We start from the raw sequence: 17,167 nt of genomic DNA, 5'->3' as shown, positions 1-17,167 counted from the left end.
GCAACTTTCTGGGGTATATTTAATGTGCATTCCTTTTTACTTTTCAACCAAAGAACTGGAAAGCCATTGCTACTCATTTTTAGCATACTCTTAAAGGACAAGTAACTTAATTTCTTTGCTATTAAAAGTCTGTTGTAGTTACAGGAAGATGTGACCACGTGTCATCAATTCTTATTAGTCTATATGCAGTTAGATGGTCTCACCGTTTCTTGTCTTTTTTTCTTCCCTTTTTGTTTTAAAGGAAGCTTAATTGGTTTGCCTGAAAACAAGTTGCGCATTTGTATTCAGCCTCAGCCACAAAGCCTGACAGTGGGGGATGCTTTGGTACTAGAATGTGGAGCTGTTGGAAACCCAATTCCTCGTTACCAGTGGTTCAGAAATGGATTTCCCTTGGCAAATGGGAGCAAAAATGTCTACACGGTAAGTTACTGCAAAGTGACAGCCTTGGGGGACTAGTATGTGAGCACCTTTAACTTGTAACATAAAGCTTCGTTGAAGAAAGTAACTTCTTCATATCCTTGATAACTTTTTACGGGAGTGCACGCTGTGAGTTGTGCTCCTGTTCTGTTCCTCACTGTCGTGGTTTAACCCCAGCCGGCATCTAAGCCCGAGGCAGCCGCTCGCTCGCTCCCCCACCGTGGGACGGGGGAGAGAATCAGAAGGGTAAAAGTGAGAAAACTGGTGGGCTGAGATAAAGACGGTTTAACAGGCAAAGCAAAAGTCGCACACACAAGCAGAACAAAACCAGGAATTCATTCACCACTCCCTGTGGGCAGGCGGGTGTTCAGCCACCCCAGGGAAGCAGGGCTCCATCACACATGATGGTGACTTGGGAGGACGGACGCTGTAACTCCGAATGTCCCCTCACCCCTTCCTTCTTCTTCGTCCCACCTTTATATACTGAGCGTGATGTCGTATGGTATGGAATACCCTCTGGCCAGCCTGGGTCAGCTGTCCTGGCTGTGTCCCCTCCAGCTCCCCGTGTACCCCCAGCCTCCTCGCTGGCCACTAGAAGCTGGACAGTCCTTGACTGCTTAGCAACAACTCAAAACATTGGTATGTTAGCAAGGTTTTCTCATCCCCAATCCAAAACACAGCCTCACACTGGCTTCTGTGAAGAAAATTAACTCTATCCTGGCTGAAACCAGGACACTCACTTGCCCATACTATTCTGAAGCTCTTGGGTGCATAATTTTAATCCTGAACATGTTTCATGTGGTAATCATGGGATGTAAGGCTGCAGTGCGTTTTGGATTAGTGTGACATATCAACATAATAAAGATTAAGTATCAGTAAAAGTGAAAGCTTCTCTTTCCGTCCTGCGCTGTAAAGCACACTGGTTTGTACGAGCTGTTGCATTCAGTGCTTAATGCATCTCAAGCCTGAGGGGGTTTTGCATTCTTTCTTCAATTCTTGAAAGCATTTCTAGAACACGTGCTCTCCAGCTTACTGAAGAATGAGGATATCAGCAGCTTTTGGATTTGTTTAGGCTTTGCTTTTAGTTTTTACTAACTGTTGCATGTGGGCTTATAGGAAACTGATAGAGGTGGTATCTTGGGGTCTGGTGGGATGACTGTGATGATGCTTCCATAGGTAACTTATGTGGATGCAGAACACCAAGGGACGTATTGGTGTCACGTATTCAATGACTGGGAAGATCAAGACAGCAAGAAGATAGAAGTCATTATAGGTAAGGAGTTTTTCTATTTGATGTAGGTCAGCTGATTTATCAATTTCTTCCCTATCATTGGAATTTATTTTTGAAGCTTTCATTATTAAGCCAAACATACGCCTTCTGTATTTTTAATATATCCATTTGTCAAAATAGCTGTGCTTTCTTGCAGCAAATGGAATTTTAGAGCTTTATCAGTTATGAAGTACTTTGGGGTTTTATGGTAACCAGCATAGAAATGCTACTGCTTTTTGCCATTGCTAGCACGTACTTGTCACGTTAGCATGTGGCTTGTCAGCAGATTGCAAGCTGGTTTCTTCCTGTTTTTTGACAACTAGAAAACAGTTTAACCCTTGTTGGTGTTAGCGCCTGTGTTACACTGAGTCCTTCAGCAGTCTGGACAGGTGAGATTATTCATAGCAAGCAGAATAACTGAATGTAACATGGTTTAGTGTGTGTGTGCATGTACTTGCAGTAAACTAAAGAGGAGATCTGTTCGTATAGCTTCTAGATCTATCTGGGAATACCATTGCATAATTCATACGAAAAGTCCTTTCCTATCCTAACAGATATTCTAGTTTAGTACTCTAGTTTAGTACTTTAGTACTAGTTTTAGTAATAATTACTATGCAGTGTTGTAGTCAGTGCTCATTTATACTGCTATAAAATGAACCAGATTGCAGAGAAGCTTGGAAGTGACCTTTGTCTTCTGCTTTGTGTGCTAACTCTCATAACTGAGAGCAATTGTCTTCCAATTTCCCCCCCCCCCCACTTTTAAACGCAAGGAAGGAAAGCTATGGCAGTGGAGTGCACAGAAGGTAAAGTAAGTCCTTAGTTGTTAATCAATTTTTAAAAATTAATGACGGGGGTGATGGATTGTTGAATGTGTTGCTGGAAAGCATGTGTGGGTTAAGAGCTTCAGTCTATTTTAACACGCTGATACGTGATGAAAAGTTCCTTCTGCATGTGATTCTTTCTTCTTTGCCTTGATACCATGATCTAGAGCACACGGGAGAAAAACCAGGCTACTTTCTTCCTTTCCTTTGCCTTCCAAACAACTATCCAAAGTTGTTTGATTTTTGCACTGTGTTTGTGTCCTGTGCTTATAGTTTCTAGTGAAATGTAAAGATCTTGAAATTGCTTTGGCTGGGCTCAGGAGGCAACATCCTTGCAAGAAAAACTGAAGATGTTTAGGAACCTAGGTGACCGTAGAGAGCTGGATAGAGCTAGTTCCACTGCCCGTTCTGTGGCTGCAAGAGGTGTTTCCAGCAACCTTATTAGGGTGATTTCTGTTCTCCTTTGCATTGCTGCAATGGGGAGGAAGAAGTGTATTGTGACCTTTAATGTTGATGCCATCCCTTGATTATTGAGCATCTCAAAGTCTGTAATATTTACATCATAGGGGATCATATATAAAGATGTAAGGCTGCTTACAGCAGCCCCCTGCCCCAGCTTACCTACCAGCAATGAAAAAACCAAATGGATTTGCAAAGTACAGTAAGTGGCTCTCTACCCTGTTTTTTCACAGAATCATAGAATTTTCTTGGAATTAAACTGTTCTGCAGCATTTCTTGTTCAAAGTTCAAAGAACACCAGCACTGATGTTCCCCTTAGCCCTTTAATAAAGGTTTAACGTTGTGAGCGGATTGTCTACCATCACTCACAGGAACATACAAGTGACACCCATTTTGGTGTCAGCCACTCCATTGCACTGCTGCTGAGACCGACTATCTCTTCGAGCCTTCATGTCTTTTCTGTCTTGGAGGTGTCTGCATTACCCGATGGAGTGCTATGCAGAAGCCTCCTAGTTACCTGTAATTCAGCTACCCTTTGAAGCAGAAGTTAGCCACTGTATTATAATTCTGTTCTATGATTCTATTATTTGTGGGGCTCTACACTCAAACTACAGTTTGCTTGGGTGCAACACTGTTCTGCTACTAATCTACAGTTACAGCTACAGTAGTTTCACCTCAGGTCACTACCATCTCCCACATGGATATGTGAGCCTGCTTCTGTGGCTCAAGAGGAGCTCCCCTGCATGGAGCAGGCCTGATCCAAGAGACCTCTGGTGCTTCAGATAAATGACTTTTCCATAGTTTCCAGTGTTCTTGGAATAATTAGGTGAAACCTATGGTAGCTTAGAATGTTTGAAAACTGTATCTGAAGTCTTTCTGAATACACATGGTTTTACGAAGTGAGATTTCTTGCTCAGGATGTTGCTTCCTCAGCAGTCCTTCAAAGATTTGCTTTTCAGATGGGTGATTCTGACATCCTGTTCCTTAGTCATTCAAGCGCTTGCATGTCTGTGGGCTTGAGGCGTAATATGTCTTTCTTCCTTTGTTTTGAGACCTACTATATTATAATGCTGTCTAGCGTAGCTTAGTGTATTGATGTAGGATTTTTTCTTCTCTGCGTGTGCAGTAAACATACGAAAGGTTAGATTTACAGAAATGCAAAAACAAAAGTATTTTAGAAAGGTCGTTTGTTTTCTAACATTCAGCTTCTATTAATAATGGCATGACACTTAATTATATTTTTATTAATAAAAATGTATCTTTTGCTTTTTGTTTAAACTATGATTTTATTGGTGTATTTCTTCACAGAAGATCTAAGTGATCTTCAAAAACCAGGTAAGTGATGAGTTTTGAGAACTTACAATTTCGCATCTTCATTTTATGTTACAAATCACTGAAGCCTACCTGGGTTACAATATATAGTTTACATTATTCGGATGTATTTATAACTGGGGATTTAATAGGGGCAGATATCATGTTAAGAGCAGCACAGTTTTCTGCTTCCAATAAATGAACTTGAACATAGTAAATTGTAGGGTTGCTATTATCTTTGTAAAATCACACAAATCACTGTATATAAAAGTGTCTCTCTTATACTGGATGTATATTTCTACAAATACAGAAGGAATTATAGTCTGCTTTCTTGTCTGTGACTTCTTTGGACTCTTAAGTTTTAGCATGTTGCTGCTTCTTCAGATGATTAAGGTGCAAAAGATGTAAGGTGTCTGGCTGTCACCCATGATACGTTGAATTAGTGTATTTCTTAACTTCATGTTGGAGTGAGCTAATGCGATTTGAAGCCTGTTTGATGTTTATTGTAGAAACAGAGATCTGGAAGAGTGCTCCATATCCTTGATACAGTGTTCCCAAAATCTCAAATCACAAAGGTCATACAATCTCCTGGGTTAGACATCAAAGATGTGTTTACTTTTGCCAAGACTTAGTTTTAGTCACTGAAGTGGTAGCGTCATGGTGCATAACACGTTCTCCGAAGTGTACCACTTTGGCATATCGCTTACCTGTTCCTCTTAGCAGAGCGCTGGCTCTACCACCCTTCTCTGAAGTACAAAATCAAATAATTTTCACGTACAGATGGTCATCCCCACTAAGCGTCCCCCATCTTGCATGCCTGCATTTCATTTGGAGAGGATGAACTGTTTCGGATGTTACTGAAAAAGCTGATGTGCAGTTTGAGAGATTCAAAAGTACGCTGTAAGCATCTGTTATTTCTTAATTTCTAGAACTAGCTATTCATGTCTATTAGGCCATGTTTGCTGGAAGAGGGTGAAGGAAATTGGATAAACAAGAACAAAACAAGACCCCAAAACCCCACCAAAACAAAAAAAGAGCACTTTTTTGTCTTAAACTAGTAACATATTAGGCAAAGCAGTACCAATAAACTATGGCTGTATGGAACACGTGGTTCAATTTCTGACATTGGCAGCTATGACTGTAGTTACTGATGATCCACTCTTTTAATCTATTTCAAGCAGACCTACAAGAACAATCAAATCACAGGCCTGTTGGTAAGTAGTTTTGGAGCTGTAATGAATATATGTATTTCATATCTAGGAAATAGATTTTGCTTCTTGTAAACATTGCTGCTTCTGCCACTGCTAGTGAAGTAACTGCATGTAAATAGCTGCAGGGAGGGACACTTCTGCGTATTTTTGTAGTCCTTTATAATGCTTGCCTGCCCTTTCAGTAGTAAACTGTGGTGAGGGCACACTGCTATTTTTAGTGACTTGGTGGAGCGTCTGCATTTTCTCATCTGTTTCAGTTTACTGTTTCAAATTCCTTTGGCCACGACCTTAACCAGTGTGTTACTCTTATTACTTTGAGTACTTCGACAGTTGGAGATAGGGGTATTAGGATGATGTCTGCTAAGGGCATGCTGTCTCTACGAGCTCAGCTCTTCCTGTGCACAATGTGTGGATGCTTTGATCCTGAGCTAAAGCTCGTGAAGGCAGATGGATAGCGTGTAAGTTGCTGGGGATTTTTAATCACGTTCTTAGATTTGCATGGTAGACTTGATTGCGGTCAGGCATGTTACCTTGTTGATGCTACAGCAGGTGGAAAGGCTGCTGGGCTCTGTCAGAATTTTACCAGTCTTTCAGGCTCACCAGTGTGAAAGGGGGAAAAAAGTGTTTTTCAGTGACAGTATACCACTGTTGCTCAGTCATAGAATCACAGAATCATTAAGGTTGGAAAAGACCTTTAAGATCATGAAGCCCAACCATCAACCCAACTAAACCATGTCCCGAAGCACCACCTTTACAGCAGTCTCTACTGTTTAAAATAGTTTACACTGTTCAGGACCCTGGAGGTTTTCCGGGTGCAAAAATGTTGAAAACATCTTGTTTGAAGGAAGCGAAATGTTAGACATTGAGGCTATGGACAGAGATCCTCTTCTGGATCTAGCTGTGTGGGGGTACTGACTCTGAAGCAGATTTGAGGCATTCATGTGATCTCATTTGCCGCCAGAGCTGTGGGACAATAATTCCTATTGGAGAGGAGACATAACAAAGCAGGGATGAAGTGCCTTGCTTTGAATAAGTGCCTTTCTGTAACTTGGTGTGCAATTTTTGGATAAAAATCAGGCTAGTGGTCTCTAAAGCATTTCTGTCAATGTGACTTCTTTTTTCCCCTTTTGTTGCGGCTTTGTTTACTTATGACAGAATTACTTTTGACTTTATTAAAATCCAAGTGACTGCATCTCACGCTGTATCAGTGGACTTCCCTCTGAATTTTGTAAATTTCTTGCATCTCGGTATAATTGTTTTTAACCAGAGCAACAGTAAAAAGAAAGCTTAACAAACAGAAGAAAAGACTTTTTACTTCTGACCTTTAGAAGTTTCCACCTAAATGCACCATGGTTTGGAGAGACAGGACATGGGAGATGGAGATGTGAAAGTGATCTTTTGTGTGTGCTGGTTGGTTGTTTGATTTTTAAGCATAAGAAAATGTGAGTTTTGGGGGAAAGTATACTGGCCATAGCTTTGGCAACTTGCCATAAGAATTTTCACGTTTGTTAAATTTCTTCTTGCATGGGGGAATTCAGTAATTGTCTGTGCTTTCAGAAAAATGAAAGAAATGGGAGATAAACTTCGTGACTTCTTGACAGATTATCCAGTCTGAAATGCATCACAATTCAGATATGTTGACTGTCAGACCATGCCGAAACGCTTTTTTTGTTTTGGTTTTTTTTGGATGAGAAGAGAGTTGAGCTGTATTGTTGATGTAGGATGACTTTTAAAATTGTATAAAATATTGTGCCTGAAGTGAGATTGGATGGTGTTTTCACTTTAGAAGAAGTTAAATTTAAAGATATTGAACACATGGAATATGTAAATGTGCTGTGGTTTTGTTTTTCCCTTGTCTTTGCAGCAACAGACAAGGTGGCTCTCTTAATAGGAAATATGAGTTACTGGAATCACCCCCAACTCAAGGCTCCGATGGTGGATGTCTATGAATTGACTAATTTGCTAAGACAGCTAGATTTTAAAGTTGTTTCTTTGCTGGATCTTACCGAGTTTGAGATGCGAAATGCAGTGGATGAATTTTTACTTCTCCTGGACAAAGGAGTATATGGTAAGAACATGTGATATCCCTTCTGAAGTAGGTCAGTTTCGTGATGTATCAAGTACACAAACAGCTGGTATTTACCTCTACCAGCTCACTATATGTGATAGCAAAACAAACTTCATCATAAATAGTATGTATGTAGAATGGGAAAAGTAAGTTAAAAACGCCCACCAGCATATCCTTTGACTTTGGTTAAAATGTTACTGTTTCTTTACTCTTAGAACAGATAAAACGTTTGAATTTTTGTCTTTAACCACGCCTAAAATGGCAGTGCACTTTTTTTGTCTGATAGTACTGATGTGTTTGTCTGCCAAAAGCTGCTGCACCTGTATAGCATATTTGACAACATGCTCTGCAGAAGATGTACATTTGTACTAAGAAGCCATTAGTGCTAGTTTGTAGTAGTATTTTTAAGCAAGAGCAACAGTAGTCTGTTGTGTCGCCTGTATTAGTGTATTATGGAAACGAGGAAGTAGCAGAGGAGTTGGAAACTGCGAAAGTGCAGCATACAAGACTACCTGTAGCCTTGGGCAGCAGTCCTTGCTGCTTTTAGGAGCCCTCTTAAACACCTTCTTCAGAAATTTCTATTCCGTTGTCCTCTTTCCTTCCCCGTGCCTGCAGGTTAACGATCTGCTTAGGGCTGGCCAGTCCTTGGCATGCCTGGCCTGCTGGGTTGCGTTTCTGCTGGGGAGGTGGGGAACAGCCCTCAGTGCAGCGTGGAACGTGTTCTGGGCTTGCCGGTGGGACCCTGCCGTTCATCCCCCGTCTTTCTACTGGATGTCTGCAGAATGCTCTTTCCTTCGGGACTTCGTCCTTCTGGCGCTCTTTGGGAGGGCTGCTCTGCTCTCCTGGTCCTCGCCCGCCAGCTCTGTAACGAACAGAGGAAGAGGGGTGCTTCTCTCTGCCTTGGCAGTGAGCTGCGCTCTGATACCAGGTGTGTTGGGCAGCGGCGGGGAGCGTGGGACACAGTGGCAAGGCATATCTCTCATAAAGACACTACACGCTAAAATACGCAGTACAGAAATAAGAGAAAAGCGTTGTACTTTAGAGTTAGGGCATAGCACTCGACAGATAGGATGCAATCTTTTTTGCCAAGTTTCCAGGTTACGTAGAAATCCTTATTTTGAATTGCCGGTTTCTTTTGGTTATTGTGAAACAGGCCTGGCAAGTTTTTGTTATGAAAAACTCAATCCTTGACAGGGAGTAAGAGAAATCCAGCAAATCTGGATTTCTGCTTCAAAAAGCAAATTGAAAAGAAGTTTGTTTATCTAAAATGAAAATGTAGTTCTCTTATGTCTATGCACTTTAAAAAGTAAAATAAAACAGAGAAGAATTCACATTATCCATTGCAGAATGTACCTTGCATAAGGAAAGGCATTAACAGAGAAATTGGTGAGCTGTGGACTTCAGGTTCTGACTTTCTGCAGTTGTCAATAGAAAAGAACTTTTCACTGAGTTGAGCACTAAGATTCCTGTTTGGGCAGAACTCAGGTACAGCTGTCGTTTCACAGCTCTGTGGAAGGTCTGAATATAGAGTATAAAATTTATTCTTTCTCTGTGTCTTTGCACATTAGATGGGAAGTGTAATAGCTGGTTATGCTGCTTAAGCAGAGAGCAGCCCACTTTTTTTCCTTATTCTTAAACTCTTCAAAGACTTCAAAGTAACACTGCAGAAAAATCCAAGGCGCTCGCCTCTGAATTGCTGCATCACTTTAATGACTGTACTGCAGCATCTCATCAGTATTGGTTTAAGTTGCAGGAGGACAAATTAAGCAAAGTCTGCATACTAAAAGATGTGTGTTTAACACATCTCTTTTATTTCCTCTAAGTTTTTGCTATTTGAGTCACACATCCATTTTTAAGATACCTGGAATAGGATATTAACAGTAATTTAAAGCTCTCCTCCATGTACTGCAGAGGAGGTGCCTTCTGCTGGGGTAATGACTAACCAGTCGGGTCTGCTAGGCATTGCTACTGCTGGTACGCATTGATTCTTAGGTGATTACTCATATATTGGGATTCCTTGTCTTGCATGAACTTGATTTTGAGGGACGAAGCACAAGACGGAACTGGTGGCTGTGCTAACTGGGGCAGGGCATGGTGGAATTGAAGCACAGACCAAAAACCTTCATGTCTTGTGTGGAAGGAGGCCTAGAATGACCTGGCTTGGAGTGTAAGAAAAGTTCTTCTGTGGGCTTTGAGGAGTTTGCTGCTGGCTGCCACTGTTTTTGTCATTTTTCTAAAAGCTAAGATACCATAGACGACTCCAGAAATTATTTAGAACAGAGACCAAAAAGTTCTGCCTGTGTCCTATTTAAATTGCAGAATTCCTATAGTAACGCCCACCCGAGAAAACATTAGTTGATTCTTTTTTGGAACACAAGGTCAGATTATTTCTTAGTATGACTTTTTTTAATGGTGTGTTACCTGATGCTCTCTGCAGAACTGGCTGATCTGACATTTGGGCATTTGTCAGAGCCAAAACTTGCATGACATGAAGACCAATCATGGCAGTAAAGTTCAGTAGACTTTCTGATAGCAGTTTTCTTTTTTTGTTCCCTGGGAAATACATGTGCTTATACATTTGAGTGAGCTTTTAGATTCTTGTGCCTTCTCAATTTTTTTCTATATTGTTGACATGAGTTTAGATAATAAAGTACTGAAAGGCTTTAATAAGTTTCTCACCAGCACCATATGAAGGCTCTTATAAGACATATTTTTGCAGTTGTGTTTTTCCAGCAAGCTGATATTTCTGAAAGGCAAGCAGAGCATTCTTTCACAAGTGTTTGGCAATAACTGCTTCAATTTAAATGGTTACTTTGTTCTTTCTGGATAGTGGCTATTAATGGCTTAAAGCATATAAAAGATGCTGTCAGTGCACAAATAAATAATGATTTATTGCATTTTTAGTGGATGTAGCTCCAAATAGAAGAGGCATAGTGGCTATTTCTGTTTAGTCCTTGTTACACATATTCATGCATAATACGACACTGTGTAATTCTTGCTTACTGCCAGGAAAGTGGCGTTTCAAATACTGTTCCTTACGAGCAGGAGTAGTAAAGAAAGTGATGACGATTGTCTCCTCTAATGTCTTACTATATGTTGTTCTAAATGTAGGGTGCAATTAATATTGTATTTCACAAAGGGTAAAAGCATAGACCAATATGTTTGAAAAGCTAAAAATAGTTAGGCTGCTTTCTTTAAAAAAAAAAAAAAAAAAAAGAGAGAGTGAGAGAAATAGAGAGATGCAGATATCACTTAAATGCTGACGTCTATGAGGAACTTGAGCCTACTTAAAATTGTTGTGTCAAAGTGTCTAATGAGGTCCTCCAAACATACTTAACTCTGCTTCGGGTATGCAGAGGTTTATTTCTGATCTTGAGCTCAACATATTAACTGTTGCAGATACTCATCAGATAAGCATAGCACAGTCATCTGCTCAAGGATCTAAAAAAAATGTAGCTTATTTTTGAAATACATATATTCATTGAGGAAATACTCTGATAAATCATGTTTTACATTAAAGAAACTGGTTTCCTTCAGTCCAATTACTTCTCTAACATACACTCAGATATATATAATCTCAAATACAACCTTGATTTAGGTTCAGAGCCAGACTCTGTGGAAATCAAATTTACGACTTTCCTTTAACGTAGGACCTGACGTGGAGTCATGCATTCTCTTGAAACTACCTGGTCTCAGGTAACCATTGGAATCTTACAATAGCCCAACACTACTTTTATTTCTGTAGGTTTTTAGTCATACGCTTTAAATTCTGTGCCCTTTAGAAATCGTAACTTTTAATTGAATAAAGCTGTTGCCAGTTTTCAAAACTGGCAGATGAACAACCACTAGGCTCCTTGTTAATGAAGCCTTGCATCCTGGAGTTTACCTTGTATGTGCTCCCGGCTGCTAATCCAGACTACGCTGTTTCCCATAAAAAGCAATTGAGCGCTGTTGATTGAATGGAGCAGTTTGCAAGGTCTTGGCATAGTTGTTAATGATTTCTGGGAGCCCACAAGAGAACCGAAGGCTTGCTTTGAAGGGCTATAGTTGTATCTTGGTATTCCTTTACAAAAAGCGCAGGGCTGTGTGAGAGAAGTATTTTCATTTGTTGTAGCTATCTGTAATGACAAGGTAAAAACATCTAGCACACCAACCTACGCAAGCTGACTTAAATGTTAGGGTAAGGCTTATTTTGTTTTTTCTGAATATTCGAGTTGTGTGATGACATAAATTTCACAGCTATTCTTAGTAAGAGTAATGACATAAGAAGGCCGTATCTCCAGTTGGCATAAATTATCATATCTCTGGCTTTTATTCAGCTGCAGCCTACATACTCATTGAAGATCTGACCCATAGACTGCTTTGTATAGATAAATAAAAATTATTTTTAGAAGATGGAATTTGCCATGGATACCTGAAAACAGTACTGGAAGCAGACAACAGGAAAACCCCATTTAATTGAACAAGTTTCTGGTAACTGCATTTTATGGCAGTGGATGTTATTATTGCTAAGATCATCTAATTTTACTGCAAATTTATATGACTTCAATATTTGACATTTTTATTCATATAAGTAGAAGGTAAGCCCTAGGTTGCAGTTCCCTTTTTCAGGGTTAAGAAAAGCTTTTTTAATTCCATGGTATGTTTTCTTTATACAACACTATTGCATGTTTTATTGAAGATTTTATATCTTAAAATATTGTAGACTGTTGTGTATTGGCACGAGGGAGATGATTGTAGGATAATCTTCTGTGTCTAGGTAGGCATGCAAATAATTTGTTTGTTTAGTAGACCCACAAGAGCCATGAATCTCTAACTCTAGATGTAGATGCAATCAACTATAAATGAGTTGTTGGTAGTGGGAATGTGCTCTGGAGTCCTACCAAACATGATCACGAATTAATTTTTTTTTTCCACTTCTAAATATAAAAATATTTCTTATCCCGTCCTGTAAAAAAGACAAAAACAAATGGAGAAACTGACTGTACAAAGGGAACAGTAAAACTAAATACTTGCAAAATGCTCTCATAGGGCAAGCAAGGTTTTTCTCTGATTTTTTTTTTTTCTAGTAAAAGTACTTTTAAGAATTGCCAATGATTAATGGTAAGTAGGAAAAAAAAGGAATATTTTTTAAAGATGACAGCATCTTTCATTTAAAAACAAAAGAAAAAAATCCATCCAAACTGTTCAGCGTATTTTTTTTCCATCTATAAAATCTGCACTGAGTCACTGCTACACAAAGCTTTGTAAATGCACATGTGGAGAAGATGTTTTACAGGTGGCATATTTCCTTATTCATATCTGGGAGTTATATATCATACATAACACATTAGTTCTGTTAGAGGTCATGGCTCTACTTAAAGCATTTTAAGAGTATTTAACTTTGTATGTTTGATGCAGATATCTAATTGATTCTATTCCATGGGTGATTTTAATTTTTTTTTTTTAATTTGTTGTGCCTGTGTACTGAGAAGTTGATGTTAACATGGTTCCCCCACCCCGCCTCCCCTTCCTTCCTGTACTAACAAAGGCATATCGATGTTAAAAAAACCTGCTTGTAGTAGCTTGAATGATCTTAATCTCCCACAGACACATAGGGTGGACATAGTGCATGAGGTTTTTGACCATGCTAACATTTATAGAAATGTTCTGATGTACTCTTGAACTGTGTTTTCAGTCACATATTTTGAAATCTCAGGTTTGTTATACTATGCTGGCCACGGCTACGAAAACTATGGAAACAGTTTCATGGTTCCTATTGATGCTCCAAATCCCTACCGATCTGCAAACTGTCTGTGTGTGCAGAACATCCTCAAACTAATGCAGGAAAAAGAGACGGGACTTAATGTATTCCTACTGGATATGTGTCGGAAAAGGTATAGTCTCATAATTCATTAATAGAGAGAACTGGCATTAAATGTTTGAGGGATGTTTTTGCCTCACGATAGAGGGAGAGAGTATAATAGTTTTGGGAACCAATTGTGAAGTTCAGTTTATTCACTGCAGCAACAAATTAAAACTGAGCCTATTTTAGAAATGAACAAATAAAACCGAACAGACACTCAGAGAATAGCGAGGGATCTTGAGAGAACGCTGGACTTCAGCCTGAGGAGAAATCTTTAGTCTACGCTGAAAATTCACTGTACTTGAAAGTTCATGGTTCTGACAATTCACAGCCTGCACTTGAGTGCTTTTGAAAAATAGGATTCATTCACAGACTTGTTTTGCCTTTGGCCTTGGATGGAAATGTGAAGCTGGTGATTAGACTTTCTGTTTCCATGGGCGGAGACTTGCCTCTTGATTTGAATGATATTTAGTTCTTCTTTTTTTATTGTTGTTTAAAAGTTACAAAGCATCAGTCTTACTAGATAGAAGTGAAATTGGGCATTTTAAAGAAGAAAAATGACCCTTTCCCCTTGCATCATTAACAATCTCCTTCGTTAAAGAGACGAAGGAGAATTCATAAGATCAAAGGCATGTTAATTTGACAGAAGGGCTCAAGTGAAGTGCTTATTTTACAACTCTTAGGAGGCATGGATTTTGTGGACTGCTTTTATGTTGGGGATGTTATATCTTTACTTAGAGCTTAAAAATCAACTAGTAATTGGATTTTTCTAAACAAAGTGCTATTTTCTGTCCATGCTAAGAGACTACTATGCCCGATTAAACTTGCACTTGAAATCAGCTCTTCAGTCAGCACTTCTGAAAATTGGTCCCTAAGGAATGTTTCATAACAGAAAATTGCTAGTGCTTTAGTGTTTGTAGAGCCTCTAAACTTCACTGCTAACGAAATGCCAGTGACCCAATTCAGCTTCACAATCTGTTGTCCAGATAGAAAATACTGCTAGGTAAGCCTCATGTCAACTATGCAGACACCATGTTTGCGGCGGGGGGGAATCTTACAGTTTTTGTTATAACCTAAAATGGCTAGTTATCAGCAATCATTTCTGAAGAGATTGTAGCCAAACACTGCATTGGTTAATATAGCATGCCCTCATCTGAGTAATGTATGATACCTGACTGCATCTTTACATTGTCTTCATGAAAAGTGTTGATGATGCTGATTTTTGTCTGTCAGCAGTCAGGATTCATTCCAGAATGAATGTAAGAGAGAAAAAAATCTGAACTGTGCTTGTTTGGTATTTTGAACAACTGTAGAGTTTGTAACCATTATTACTTCTCAAATTATTATTTTTACTTTTTTGTGTTTCCATTTATTGCAGAAATGAATATGATGACACAGTTCTTATCTTAGATGCTCTGAAGGTTACCGCCAACATTGTTTTTGGATACGCAACGTAAGGAAATTTTTCTCCTGCTATGCCACAGAAGTCTTGAAGCCAAAAGTGACCACTGAGATTGTATAGCTAATCTTTTACAAAAAAATAGTAACTGTGGTGTTAAAGGACCAGTAATTTATATCCATATCTGTGTCCTCATACTATCTTTTTTACTTTGAATCTTTCCACAGTCTTAACTGACTGTGGAAATGCATTTGTAATGATTCCCAGTATGTAACGCTCCCATTCAGATATAGGGTAGCTCCAGTGGGAGAACTGCATTCAGCAAACCAGAGACTGCTGGACAGTGTTCCTGATCTTTTTTTAATGGTTGCTTGTAGGTGTGCTCTACTCATCTAAGTATTATCTATTAGAGGTGAAAAAAACACAGAGAAGAGCAAATTTTACCCTCAGACACAAGGTTCTGTTTCTTTGTGCTGATGGGGAAGGGGCTGTTGTGTCCTGTGTGTTCTAATGGTACTTGCTGCACTGTGAGCTTGTACAGAAGGTTAAGTACTGTGGAGCAGTTGATGAATTATAACCTACATGCTGTACGCTCTTTGGTCATGTGTCTCCTCTGTTAATGCAAGTTAAATTTCCAGAAAAAAATGTTAGAAGCATAAATTAATGAATTACTGGAGGAGTGGCATATAGATTGGCCTCTGTGTTTCTTATTCTAGATGTAAAGAAAAGTTACAACTGCAGTTGATCTATTTGAAAAAGTTACTTATGCGGAAAGCTAAATAACCTCTTTCTATAAGTTTTCAAGTCAAGTGCAAAAGCTGTTGAATAGAAGTAGTCAAGAGCTTTAATAAAGTCTTCTATGAGAAATTTAAGCTCCTCTCATAAACAGTTTGACATCAGCTCTGGTCTGTGGCTTGATTGTAAGTGAAGTCTTTCCAGGATGAGTTGCTTGCAAAGGAATATGATGAGCAGGTTGGCCTTAGACACAACCTAGTTTTCAAATTTTGGGGTTTCTTTCCTCCATTCCCAACATAACTTTACTCCTTTTGTCCTCATGTTGATCTTAATCATGCAGATGTTTCGGTGTTTTTTCCTTGTCTGATACTGGTGATCTCATAGGTGCCAAGGAGCAGAAGCTTTTGAAATTCAGCAGTTGGGGTTAGCCAATGGAATCTTCATGAAGTTTTTGAAGGACCGTTTGTTAGAAGACAAGAAGATTACTGTACTGCTTGATGAGGTTGCAGAAGGTAAACTCCAGCTTACTGCACTAACAGTCTTCTCAGCCTGCATTACTAAAAGCGTTTTTGCTGAAATGTAATTCTTCTCATGGCGAATGTGTTGCACTAGGCTTTCGTGGTGCATTTTGTTAAAATAGCAGCTTTTATCAAAGAAGCAGGTGCTACTGGGCAACACGTTGACAAAGATCATGATATTATAAAGGGATTTGAGCTGCTTTAATAGTGATCAATTTATATTCTCTTTTTAGTGAACTTTATTTGTTTTGAGTGTCTTTCTGCATGGAGCTTTGAATTGTCCATCCACAAAAATTACTCCTCTGTCTTGTGGTGTCAGCTGCTAGTGGTAGTCCAGTCATTTCCACGTTCATTTAAACAGGTGACCTGAGTCCTACCTATCTCAGAGTGCTGTAGTGGTGATTAATTACTTGCTGTCTATCAAAGGGTGTAAGTGCACTATAAAGGGCAATCCACTGTTCTAATATGCCTGGTTCAGTAATTGTCTGTTATAATTGATGGGAGAAGTGCTAAAGTGAAAACTGTTGAGGGAAAATGTATTGTTTCTGTGCAACCATTTGCTCAAAACATAAAAGAATAGATACAGTCATTAACAAAGAGCTGTCCATATAAGATTCTGTTATTTGTAGGTAATGTATGTAATCAGCCAAGTTCTGCTGCGGTTTCTTGGTGTGTACTTGGTGCAACTGCAGATCTCAAAATTTTGCCCAGTCTGTCTTTCGACAAGGATCCAAAAAGCAGAAAAAATCCAAGAGGATCCTAAATGCACAGTAAAGTTTTGCTGTCAATGAGTCAGACTGGTGGAAATGAGATGCAAAGATTAAAGTGACAGAGCTTCTGTCAGTGCTCGTATTGAGGACAGGGAAGATACCATGGGCTGACTAGCTGAAATGTAAGCATGGAATTTGTCAAATTGATGGCAAAAGGAATACAGCATAGCCCCAGAATATAAATTGAAATGTGGTGGTTCTTGGTTACCATTTGCTTGTTTGGTATGTATTCCTGGTCTTTTTGCTTATAGGTGGTGTGCTGCTTGACTAGATGCCATAAAACAAACTTACCATTCTGTATTTTCAGTCGTATCCATTAAACTTTTCATGAAGTTTGTGTGAA

At 39.2% G+C, this 17,167-nt stretch overlaps 1 protein-coding gene across 1 annotated transcript; it reads left to right on the top strand.

Annotated features, from left to right (window-relative positions):
- Positions 1–183: 183 nt before the first annotated feature.
- Positions 184–16,048, top strand: LOC104615958 (mucosa-associated lymphoid tissue lymphoma translocation protein 1-like; the record flags this gene model as incomplete). The annotated part of the gene is made up of 9 exons (XM_010289787.1): positions 184–420; positions 1,594–1,690; positions 2,458–2,490; positions 4,276–4,302; positions 5,460–5,492; positions 7,354–7,557; positions 13,256–13,433; positions 14,781–14,855; positions 15,921–16,048. Coding segments are annotated over exons 1-9 (1,012 nt in total), but the record flags the coding sequence as incomplete, so codon positions are not given.
- Positions 16,049–17,167: the final 1,119 nt, after the last annotated feature.

The sequence above is a fragment of the Phaethon lepturus genome, unplaced genomic scaffold, assembly GCF_000687285.1.
Source record: "Phaethon lepturus isolate BGI_N335 unplaced genomic scaffold, ASM68728v1 scaffold51616, whole genome shotgun sequence".
In the NCBI taxonomy this organism is placed as follows: Eukaryota; Metazoa; Chordata; class Aves; order Phaethontiformes; family Phaethontidae; genus Phaethon; species Phaethon lepturus.
The sequence above is the reverse complement of the archived record's forward strand: the minus strand, read 5'-3'. Positions and strand labels throughout refer to the sequence as shown.